This window comes from Leuresthes tenuis, unplaced genomic scaffold (assembly GCF_036924035.1).
Source record: "Leuresthes tenuis unplaced genomic scaffold, fLeuTen1.0.hap1 SCAF_18, whole genome shotgun sequence".
Lineage (NCBI taxonomy): Eukaryota > Metazoa > Chordata > Actinopteri > Atheriniformes > Atherinopsidae > Leuresthes > Leuresthes tenuis.
Genome location: NW_027325372.1, coordinates 19,340,092 through 19,352,611, shown reverse-complemented (window position 1 = coordinate 19,352,611; position 12,520 = coordinate 19,340,092). Strand labels below are relative to the sequence as shown.

Here is a 12,520-nt window from a genome sequence, read left to right as displayed (position 1 = left end):
ATTATAAGAAAATAAGGACCTCAGAGGTATTTCCAACAATAATATATGAATGCAAGAAGGACTAATTGGAAAGATGACTCGTATCTGGGGTTTATAGCCTCATGCATTCTGCTTTCTCTGTTGCTGTTGTGCAGAATTGTCATTTAAGTCCATCCGTAACATTGTACCACTGACCTAGAATACTGCTACCATCAGACGAGGGTTGTTTTTACCCAAAGACAGCTCTAAATAAATGAGAATACATGAGAGTGGGATTAAAGATGCTGCGTGTTCATGTTGCCATGCTTCACCCAGGACATACTCCCGGCATCCCATTCCAATAATTCCCGCTCATCTGGTGCCCCAGCTCAGCACCTTCGCCTCTCACACACCAAACACACACACACATATGCATATATCCACGTGCGCACAACCCGACATCCATCCCCCCATCACCCACAGACTTCTCCCCTCTCTCTGTTCCAGGGGGCTCATGGGAAACCTCCTGAAAGTGCTGGCTTGCGCCGAACTTGAGCATGGCCCAATAGTTTTCCTTGACTTTGAACGTGAGACCATCCGCTTCTTATTTTTGTTTAGTTACCCCTTTCTCTTTGTTGCCTTTTTTTGTTATTCCATCCATCTTGGCTGACCATTGTGCCATCTTTATGTTCTTATTTACTCGTTTTCCTTCCCCTCACCTCTTCCCCCTCTCACCCTTCTTCATTGTCGTTTGGTTTTCTGCTCCGGGGACTGACATTTGAAAGTCATTTGGCTTCTTTCTAGAGAATCCTATTCACAAACACCACATCTTATTAGGTGCAGACAGATGCACAAAAGCACACTGACACTTTTGCAGAAATGACAACAATAAGCTTTTATCTTCACAGCCACAAAATGTGAGGAGAAATAAACAGTGAATGTCAGTCCTGTGTGGGTTTCTGCTGCTCTGGAATGACTATGTCAGACAAAAAGTCCATCGTCATCTCTTCATCCCCTCTTTTGTGTCTAACCTCCTTGTGTGTGTGTGTGTGTGTGTGTGTGCTTTCCTCTAAACAGTATGGATGTAAGAGAGTAAGACTGAAAGAGAAGCTAAATATTTACACCTTCCTCTCCCATTTTCCCAGTCACTGAATTCTAAACTTTGCAGTGTGAAAACATCCATCCTAACAAGTCTTCTTGTTGTAGTCATCAGGGTTAAAATCTCACAGTGCCACAGCTAACATATCACCCTACCCAGTCATACTGCTACCAGGACTGAAGATCTAAACTAATCCTAAATGTTTAAGGGTTTTCCTCTGTCGTTTCATCTCTTCAGACCAATTTTCACTTTTGTTTGCCTATTATAAGAAAATAGTCAACAATGAAGATTTAAAGACTGATTGGAAGACTAAATGCACTGTTAAGATGCAGATATTTTTGCACTGTCTCCCCACATATTCTGCCCCTCCCCTGCCACTTCCCCCCTTTAACAGCTGGCTTCCTTCTCCTTACCGGCTGTATGTTACAGTGGGAGTGGGAGCGCTCACTTCTGGCGAGAGACGTCAGCTGTCAAATAGGTTGCATTTCCCCCTTCTTTTATTATGCATGTGATTGACTCTACTTCAAAAGCAAGTGGAGTGAGTCAGACTAGGGACTGGCAGCTTTAGACCTCCCCTCCTCTCCCACCCACCTCTGCGCCATCTGTGAGCTCTCCCTCTCAAGCTGGGGACACACTCACCTCTGTCACACAGATCTAAGTTTGGTTTAAACCGCAGTAGGAGGAAACCTGGCGACAAACAAAAATATAGCCCAATTAATAATCAGGCCATTATGTTCAACCAGTAATCACAGTCAAAACGAAGTAAAACAATCCTGATCCTTCCAAGAAACGGCTTGAAATTTTAGGAAAAAGTACTGTTAGATGAGAAGATTGATACCACTCTCTGTGTCTGTGCTAAAAATGTGCAGCTCTAGCGTTGTATTTTGGTCCGAATCACCAAATGCCCACTGTTCTTCCAAGCCCTGCAACTGGCTGCTCATCCATATCAAGCAGGACCCTTTGGCCCCTCTGCTGTCTGCATGCTTTCAGATTCTGCAACACTGCAGGAAACAGCAGCAAGCCGGCAACAGATCAGCTGAAACGGGGATGTCGTGTTGAAGATTAGAGTCCTGAAAGGTTCAAAAGTAGGCGTGATCCAATATGCCAGTGTTGACAAAAACCATGATATTAGAAGGATAGAATATCGGTACTGTGATGTTAATACGCATAGGATAACAATGTGATAATATCGTATTGATCTTGGCCAATAAAAATCAAAATATTACTGAATGGAGATTATTTTTGTACAGGTTCCTTGCTTCTTACTTTGAGTGTAACTATAAAAAAGAGACAAAAAACAATGAGATGAGAAGAGTCTGACAGAATTGTATTTATCTTTAAGTCTTTTTAAGATTGTAATAATATCGTGACAGTGACTGCGAAAGTCTATCGATAAAACCTTTCACGCATAAATGACTAATCTTTGGACAGAGTCTGGCTACCTGTTGCTTCCAGTTGTTAAGCTAACCATCTCTTGGTTCCAGGTCCATATTTAGCATTAATGTAAGGGTGGTAATGATCTTCTCATCTCGGTCTTAGACAGAAAATGAGATTAGGTTGTACTTGTTCAATTAGCACTTATTAAACCTGTTGTTTACAAGAAGAGTAGAGGAGGCATTAGTGAGAAGTTACAAAAATAGCAAAATAGCTGTGCGTAATAGGGCAGGCGGTGTGCACGTAGGGTAGAAAATATCCCAAGATTACTACTCCTCTGCGGGGCTGCAGCTCCTCGGGGTGCAAAAATAATCAGCATGTGGAGAGCTGCCTGGGCGCTCTGACGCTCTCTTTTTACACCTGAATCACAGACGGACAAAAGACAAGAGACAAGAGAAGCAAACACAATCATGACTCAAGAGGACACATCCTAAATTGTGTTGCTCAAACACTGAGTCCCTCGTGTACGAACGCAAAGCGCCATATGGGCAAACAAAGCAGAAGTGGGACTGGGAAGAGCCCTGCAGCGAAAACATTAAGTTTACAGGATGGAGACAGAGAGAAAGGAAATGACTGGACATGCCCAAAGCTCCTGCTGAACGTTTGCAGTAGGAGGCAAAAGGCGAAATAGAAAAGTGAGATAAGGGGTGATTAAGACTGTTACATCAATCTGATGAGGCGGTAACACCCATCCAGGCCTGAATAGATCTCTGCTGAATGGACAATAGACCATTACAGTTCAAGAGTCAAACACATTACCCGAGTGATGCAGTCCTGAAAACTATTGTGTTAAACTACCAGTCGTCGCCTCCAAATTGTTCCCTGAAGTGAAATTGACTTGCCATCTTCTTGGCGGTACCGCCATGTAATCAAACCTCGCTGTGTGACAGAGAAAGTTTCTTGATATAATTCTGAGGGTAAATTGGATCATCAGTTCACTGGCCAGATTAGACCTCAGATATTTACAGATGGAGTGCTTATTTGAGTGTACTATCTTGGATTAAATGCAGTCATCTTAACTTGTGAAGGCTATGATCTCAGGTTTTTATCTGGCCTTTTAGGATATCATCATTTAAGCTCTTCCTCCCTTATTAATCTCCTCCTCTCCGCAAATCTCTCCTTTTCCCCCTCTCATTTTCTCTCTGCTCTCTGTATTACTTCCCCCCTCCCCTGAACATTCTCATCTCTTCCTGCACCTTGCATCCCACTTTCACTTCTCGCTCCGTCTCTTCCTCTTTGTTTCCCTCACCTCCCTCCCCTCTGGCAGATGCCCAGCCCACGGAGGCAGAGACAGCCGTGTGGAACCAGGTCAGCGCCGTGCTGGAGGAGGCTCATGGGATCCTGGCCGAGCTGCAGTCCTATAACGGCGCAGGGCAGGAGATACGAGAAGTGAGCGCGAAGCAGTCGATAAGTGCTGGAATAAAATCAACACCAATAAACCGGCGAGGCATAGTCCGGGGTGGAAACACGACACTTATGTGTGATTCATCATGCCAGCCAGGGTCACATTCTCATATGAAATGTGCAAGATTTAGTATAGACTGACACAGAAATGTGTAAAAATATTTCTTGAATAAATATTTCCTGGTATGGCAGAGGCATAAAGATCATCTGTGTCCACATTGAGCTTTACCTCGCTGACACATATCTGCAGACCTGTTTCCTCTGCAGCATGAAAAGGGAGCTTAGCTGCCTGCATACCTACATTTAGAAGTGCTGAATCATTTCCTCTCCTTGTTTGCTAACTCTGAGATCTTGGAAGCATTTTAAGGCACCATACATGTAAGCCTGTCTATGTTTCACATGGCTTGATGCTATTTTCTTTTAGATTGCACCTGCACTCAGTCAAACCTTAGCAGCTGCCACCCGCAGTGATATTTTTTTGCTTGTTTTATTGTACTACAGGGAAAAAATTCTGATAATAGATTTTAACTAAAAACCTAATTTGTCACTATGAATGTGATAGTCTCATCATCACCTTCCTGCCTTGAATACTAAGTATCAGTCGAGCATCATTTGCGTGTTAATTTGTCATCGAAAGTGGCTCCTGAACAAATGCACAGTTTACTTTTGTCTGATTCATGCTTTAAGGGACGTGTCGCCCTCATTTTAAATAGATATTTTTGTGCTGTTTTTAAACATTTACATCTCAAATTGCTCCAACTTGGCTCGAGGCAAGCCTCGGATAGAGCAGGGAAGTGAACATATTTTTGTTTTAGGCTTTTTTGATGCATTTGGTGACAGTACACGAAGAAAATAAAATAAGTTAGCTCCCTCGTTAAGGACTAATGTTTTCATTTGTGTCTGTATGGGACAGTTTAGCAAACGGAGTCTGAATCTCATTAGATTTAGATTCCTGAATGGCGCGTCTGTGTAAAATCGCTGCAGTTTGAAAGTACCACAAAGGCTGAAAATGTCTCTAATGTCATAGACGGCTTTAAGGTAGAGAGAGGAAGAGACGTGGGAGTCGTTTTTGATTCTGTTTGCAAAACTAACATCTGTCCATATTACTCGCCCCGCAGGCCATCCAGAACCCAGGCGACCTCGCACTTCAGGAGAAGGCCTGGAACGCAGTCTGCCCCCTGGTGGCCAAGCTGAAGAGGTTCTACGAGTTTTCCCTTCGATTGGGTGAGCGTGACCAGTTATGTTCAGTCTTAAAGTTAAACCTAAATCTAAATAGGAGCTATCTGCTATATTTAGATCTACAGTTAGGCTTAACTGTAGCAGTGAAAATTGCCTGCATATCATTAGGTGAAAGTGTTTTCTAGGTAAAGAGTCAGTAGAGTGTAGAGGAAGGAGAGTAGGAGGTAAAGAGTGCACACAGGAAGTGGTGCACCAACCGAGCTACTGTGGGCTTTTCTTACACTATGAAAAAGACGTGACCTCCTTCTCTGTTTATCACATTTCGTGACAGAAAGCTGTATGAGATAACCGTTTGGTGGAGTAATTTGCTCCATGCCAACAGTAGCTATTCTACTGTTTTTGGGCACCTATTCAATATACTCAGTATACTGAGTACAGTTAACGCCTACAAAATACAGTCAAATCACAGCTTGGAGGACAACATTAAAATATTAATTTAAAATCTGTGAAAATGGGTAGCAATGCCAAAAAGTCAATGTCGTTTTACATGCATTTTCAGTCTGATAGCATTCCTTTACACACGCACACACACACGCACACAGACTCATAAGCTGCAATGTCCTCTCAACCATCTCTGCAGCATCCTGACCCAGCAGCTAGACAGCCGTTGCTACGGAAACAGCGGTACAAGGTTGTACAGAACTGAGAGAGACAGATAGAGTGAAACAGAGTTCAGCTGCCGCCTCTGCTCTGCCTTCCAATAATACCTCCATCTCAGGGACATTGTGTTCTCAGCTTTCCATAATGTAACAGGGAAGCTGACTAATAATTGATGATGATGCGTCTGCGCTAATGTATCTATCAGAAACATCACAATGTCCGCCATGTTGGAGAGAATAATGATTCAGAGAGTTTAATCTACAACATCCCTCCTCTTTCTGAACCAACTTTGTTATGTTTTCTTATCTGATTAAAGGCAGCAGTAAATACTCAAGAGACACAATATACTATAAAAAAGAAATAGAGCTGGAGTTTCTCTCCATTCCAGTCGATCATTTTCAACCCTCAGGACAGTGGAGAGGGTTGGAGATTGTGCCGAGATGCTCTCTCTGCTAACAGCAGCAGGGAGGCTGGGGTATCTGCCCAGGCCCTTTAGATTAAACACTTCACTGCTGTATTTATAGAAGGCCCTTATGCATTTTTAATGCAGAGGAAGGGATGGGGCCTCAGGAGGCTTCTGAGGCACCACTACAACATGCAGCCTTTGAGGTCAGGTGTCTGATTTGTTACAGGCAGCAAAGCAGCAAAAAAGCCTGAGTTCAATGCCCTTGTGTGACACAGAGGGAAATGTATGGTCACTGATACAGTAGCCACAGGGACGCTCATGCTGTATGATCAGCCACAGTGTGATCGCTGGGCACCACATCGTATGCTCCTTTCATTTGGGATGTAGAGAGAAGTTTACTGTTGGTGCCAGCGGTCACATTTAGACTTTCCCCGCTGGCTGATCTGACCTCTCTGCTAAGAAGGGATCTGAAGGCCTCCTGTTTTGCCTGATGTCAGATCCAACTGTACAAAAAGTGCAACAGGCATGCTGTTATGCAGCACAGAGATGACTAAACCTGAGGAAAGAGATTGTATCTGCTTACACCAGTTAACATCCTACTACAACAGCATTTAGTTTTTAAGCTAGTGGCACAGAAGTCTTTAGATGAGATGAAAGTGTGAACAGTGTGACGAGCAGCTTCGAGTGAGTTTGAGTAAGCTGAATTTCTGAGGTGTGCATATCCTTGCAGAGAATGCCCTGCGCAGCCTGCTGGAAGCACTGACGAGCCCGCCCTATGCTCCCATGCAGCACCTGGAGCGAGAGCAGGCCCTGGCCAAACAGTTTGCAGAGATCCTTCATTTTACCCTCAGCTTTGATGAACTGAAGGTGAAAGGAATCATTTTTCTTGTGATTAACCTCAAAACCTGATCCTAACTATACAGAAATCAATGGAACCGATTAACCTTGTGAAACCATTTACATACAGTTTTCTCTCCCTGTGCAGATGACAAATCCAGCAATTCAGAATGACTTCAGCTACTACAGGAGGACTATAAGCAGGAACAGGCTGAACAACCAGCAGGTGAGACTGTGAAGGAGAGCTCTGGCTTACACGATGAAATGTGCCAAAGCAGTGCGGCTTTACTTTGTCTCTTTGATCGTTAAAGACTGAAGTGGGGGTGTTTCCCTCCTCCTAACAGCACAGAAAGGTGCACAATCAATATTTCATTTGGCATTCGAGTTGTACAAATTGCTGGCAATGATCCTTTTGTTTTTAAAATGTGACATCTGTTTCGTATGGGTGCACAGCTGGAAGCAGAGAACGAGGTCAACAACGAGATGGCCAATCGGATGTCCCTGTTCTACGCCGAAGCCACACCGATGCTGAAGACTCTGAGTAACGCCACCACCAAGTTTGTTTCAGAGGTACTGTTCTCAGAAATCAGCTCCCTGCAGTTTCTGTGTCAAGGCTCAGTTACAGAGCTGGGCTTCCAGCTTTACCTGTCGTTGCTTTGATTACTGTCACTGAGAAAGTGAGAGTCAAAAACTGAAGCTGAAGAGTATTTATAGTTTTTTCTTTCTTTGTTATAAGTCAGTGGTAGTGGAAGCTTTCAGATAATCAGTAAAAATAGCCATATGAAAATACAAAATATGCTACAGTGAGGAAGAGGAAACTATGGGAGTTGTAGCAAAATTTAGAAAGATGGTTTCTGTTATTGTTACACAGTTATCTTCTATATCAGCAGGCTTCTAATGAGAATCAAGAAAAGTGAGGACATGTTAGTTGTAGGACAGATTTTAAGATTTCACTCATTACTTTTAAAGTAACGGATCGGCCCTCAGAATATAAATCAGAACACCCCTCCAAGTGTCGACCAGAGACTCAACCTGAGATTTTCAAGATGTTAGAGCTCCTCTCCTCTGCCCACATGAGGAACTCAGGATATGCTTAGTCAGTATATTTTCAAAGTTTCTTTTGAAAACTATATCACAAGGCTTTAAATAAAAAAAAAACATGTTTAGTTTATTGTTAACAGATTCAGAGGCATCATTTTAATGTTTCTCTCTTCTTATTCTCGCAGTCTCAAAATCAAGCGTTGTATCTCGTATGTCCATCCAATACGTCAGGGCTTGAGAGATAAAACATTAGCACGTAAAGCTGCAGCACAAAGCAGAAGCACAGGAACAAATCGGCATGGAAATGAAAGCATGAAGTACCCCCAGACTTGTATTTTTGATTGGATGTACTTCGTTTAATTAGAAGAATAATCTAAAAATATCAGGCAAAGAATGACTACATTTAAGGTGCGATTTACTAGACCTGGGAGAGTTTTTGCTGGATAGAAATCTGAATAACAACAAATCATAGAGCGATTAACAGCAAAGCACCTCTGCTGATCACTACTTGCACAGATGCGGTTTGTGTCAACCACCTGACCGGTAAGTGAAGGTAGACTAGAATCATCTGTCAGAGAGCGCAGAATACCACCATGTGGTTGATATGGCAGAAGTGGAAAGAAGAATTCAACAATAAAAATAATTCTATTTTAAACATATTCTAATGAAATAGATGCTATGTTGTGACTGCGCTGGGGCTGAATGAATTTATTCTGGTTTTTACTTCATGCTACATTTGATTCTTCAGCACAGGTGCTCCTGGTGTGAAAACCCCCCCTTTCTCCTTTTCTTTGCTGTCAAAACACAGTTTTACTGTAGTGGCAGCAGTCTTTTGCTAACTTTCCACCTCACTGCATCCTGATGGGAAATCTGAGGAAAACAGTCGAGACTCATGCAAAATGTAGAGAATGTGCAGCTGAGGACAGCCACTTAGCATTTCACTCTGCTGATGTACTTTGTCTCCATCGTGTGGTACAACATTTTGTCCCTTCAGAGCTCAAACTGCACAAGAAGTTGCCACATGGAGGCAAGTCTCACATGTTCTCCGATTTCTCTTTTGTCTTCCTTCAGAATAAGACCCTGCCCATAGAGGACACCACAGACTGTCTGAGCACCATGGCCTGCGTGTGTCGCGTCATGCTGGAGACTCCGTGAGTGCTTGCAACACTTCCCCTTCTCTTCATCGTCGTCCCAGCATTTCTTCCTCGCTTTGTTTTTCACTCTGAATGTCAGAAACTTAAATTCCTACAGACCGGTTCATAGGAAAGAGGGACGAAGGGAGGCTCATTCAATAGCCTCGCCCACTGAGGCGTTCATTCTATATTTAAAGTTTTTCTCTCTGTTTCTCTTTTGCTCTCTTGTCATCTGGTGGTCATGTTGACTCTTTGTCCCATCATGCTCCTTGGTCCGACTGTAAGAAGAAAAAACAAACAAAGGAAAGATAACCACTTTCCTCTGTGACTGTTTGCCCCTCAGGGAGTACCGCTGCCGGTTCACCAACACAGACACCATGCTGTTCTGCATGAGAGTGATGGTTGGGGTCATCATCCTTTACGACCACGTTCACCCAGTCGGGGCTTTCGCCAAGACCTCCAAAATTGATGTGAGTGCTCTGTTGAATCATTTTCTCTCTTAAAAGTTACACGTGGCTTCATTATGAAAATATAAAAAAGGCTATCAGTCTCTACTGTGCTGCATGTGTGCTGTAAATCAGGGACGTGGTGGTTGATCTAATTTGGAGAGTGGGGTAAAATCAGCCATTTTTTTTACTCATGTAGTCCTCAAGATAAAATATGGCAGAAATACAGTTAATGCAGTTAATCATATCTCAGGATGTTTCCTGTCAATTTAAATGATCAGAATGCATCTGTGACAAAGGGTTCTCAAAATATAAATTAAAAATTTCATTAAAAGAAAAAAAAACTGGGATCCTATGGCTTAATTTGCTTCAGGTTCGGGATGAGATATTCCACCTTGGTGGGTAATTTGCACCATCTGGGGGTGAACCGACCATCTAATACACATTGAATTAAACCCATGAGAAATTTTAAAGATAATTTACCTCTTAGAAACACATCTCCATCGCCCATTTCCCACATTAGTCATGTTTATGTCCTTAAAACTAACATAAAACCAAACAAATGAACATTAAATGTCACCATCACAAATTATTTTGCATCTCTGAAACAAATGTGTTGAACACCCGCAAACAGACTAACCATGCGTGTTGAATAAAACTAGAAAAATAAGAAATACATTAAAGCTAAAAATCTAAACAGCATGGATAAATGCCACAGAAACTAATAGGCATTTTAGTCTAAAGACAAAAAACAAAAACTTGGTAACAACCCAACTGCTACAGCTTGAAGACTGAATAATCGGGTGAATAGTGTGAAAAAGTCATTCACACCAGAGTTGCAGGTATATGTGAATTCTTTCTCCCTTATCACTAAAACCTAAACTAAAACTAAAACCTCACCAATTCAGGAAAATGTTTAGCTAAATGATTTACATGATATTAGCAAATTATTCTTCAGTCTTTTAAGCCACTATCTCTGACCTGATAAAACGTTTAGTAAATTAAAAAATATAAATTTAAAGAAAATTGTTGCTCATCACTCCACCCATGTCCTTTTGCTCCTTACTGTCTGGCAGATACGATGGGTTCTTCCAAAATTAATAGTCAAGTGACAATGAAGGTCCACAGTTGCTAAGATACAAGGGTTGGGTCATCTAAAATCTTGCTAAAGTGACATCTTTCTGTCAAAAAATAATCACCACTGTGTTGCATCAGGTTATTCTACTTTGCAGACCTGCAGTAAAAGCTGCATAATGCTGCCTTCACATGTGTCTAGCAAACCAATTTTATCTTCTCAGTCGGAGTTTCAGTGGAGAGCTTCAGATGATGCCGAGATGAAAAGTCAAAATAACAACCACAAGAGGACACAAAGTTACCACATAGATGCTAAATGCCTTCACACGTGACCTACAGCTTTTAGTGGCCATAATTTTAGTAACAACCTCTGAAAGAGGCCACATACCAGAACAGAAATGTCGGCAACATTCACTGCTGTGGACACGTTCGAACATGGGGAACTGAAACCGGTAGAAAAACCATTAAGGAGCCTCCTCTGCTATTCTCAAAATGCTGTAAATTAAACATAGGGATTTCCAGAGTCTTTCTGCACCGTGTCCTGCATGCTCTGTGGTCCACCCAGACGCCTCTCTGGTGTATTTCATGTTATGAGAATATCTCCAGCAGAGAATGTCCCAAATGTGAAGTAGTTGTGCGAAAAGCAACAGCGCAAAGAGTCTGGATCCAATTCTCAGCACATTCTCCAAAAACATTCTCCAGTGTTCATGTGTGAAAATAGTTTAAGAGGCAGAGGCATTAAATACCCACAGATGTGTCAATTTGCCGCAAAGCATTACACAGTGTCCACAAACAGATGCACAATGACAACAGAGAGACAAAAAAATTTAAGCAAACAGGTGCTGATTTACTACGAAGAGAAACAAAATGGCTACTAAGAGATATGAACTGACCACAAAAGCTGTCTCTGAATCCGTCTGTGGTGATGCGTTTTCAACACCAACCTGTTCTAAAATGTGTTTATTTAATCGTGTTTGGCTGCAGCAGCACCAGCAGCAGGAGGTGAGGTTGATCTGTGGATGCTGACCTTTGTCCTATTGTGCTCTAATGCCCTGTGTTGTCTCTGTGGCTGGCAGATGAAGGGCTGCATCAAAGTGCTGAAAGAGCAACCGTCCAACAGCGTGGAGGGACTCCTGAACGCACTGAGGTGTGTGTGTGTGTGTGTGTGTGTGTGGCCATGCAGAAAAGCTGATGTGCAGACACATTGCAGAAAAGAAAGGGTGAAAGCGTTCTCATCGTGTTTTTTTTCCCCCGCTGCCCTCAGGTATACGACACGGCATCTAAACGATGACAGCACCTCCAAACAAATCAGAGCCCTCCTGCAATGAACGAAAGAAAGGAGAGGCAGAAAAAAGAAGGAGGGGGAAGTCAAAGACGAGTAGAGAAATGCCAGTGTCTGGGAAACCTGTTTGTTTACAACGAACAAAGAAAATCATCTCCAGGTTAAGCGCAACCTGATGATAATAAGAGGAATTTAATTATATATATTGTCAGCTGTCCATCATTCTGTCTCTCATTTTGTAAAGTAAGAAAAGAGGGAAAAAAAAGCCAGAAAAGAAGATATAGATATATATTAAAAGAAGCTTAACTCAAGCAGCAGATAAGAGTAGGTAGGATAAAAGATGATGCTATATTGGAAAATTTAAGGTCAGAACCAAAATGTACAAAAAAAGAAAAAAAAATGTTCCAGCAGTAGTCTGACAAGTATTTTTGCACACACTTTGAAAACAATGCCATCTTCTCTTCTCTGAAATCTGACCCCAAACCGGTTCCCTGATTCTTTCCGCTCCCCCCCCGCCCGCCTCACACACACTCAGCCGAAGCTGTCGAGGCCTCTCCGTCTCCCTCA

The 12,520-nt window shown here is 42.4% G+C and overlaps 1 protein-coding gene across 3 annotated transcripts in view; it reads left to right on the top strand.

Annotated features, from left to right (window-relative positions):
• fam49al (family with sequence similarity 49 member A, like) overlaps positions 1-12,170 on the top strand; it is a 33,410-nt gene extending 21,240 nt beyond the window's left edge. For 2 of the 3 annotated variants that reach the window (XM_072369944.1, XM_072369945.1), the window contains 10 exons: positions 466-545; positions 3,759-3,880; positions 5,014-5,119; positions 6,871-7,007; positions 7,126-7,203; positions 7,431-7,547; positions 9,090-9,169; positions 9,495-9,621; positions 11,748-11,818; positions 11,936-12,170. In XM_072369944.1, the coding sequence (XP_072226045.1) occupies positions 473-545; positions 3,759-3,880; positions 5,014-5,119; positions 6,871-7,007; positions 7,126-7,203; positions 7,431-7,547; positions 9,090-9,169; positions 9,495-9,621; positions 11,748-11,818; positions 11,936-11,999 (975 nt within the window). In that variant the 5' untranslated portion in view covers positions 466-472 and the 3' untranslated portion in view covers positions 12,000-12,170. The remainder of the gene's footprint in view (positions 1-465; positions 546-3,758; positions 3,881-5,013; positions 5,120-6,870; positions 7,008-7,125; positions 7,204-7,430; positions 7,548-9,089; positions 9,170-9,494; positions 9,622-11,747; positions 11,819-11,935) is intronic. The other variant, XM_072369946.1, reaches the window with a different exon arrangement.
• Positions 12,171-12,520: the final 350 nt, after the last annotated feature.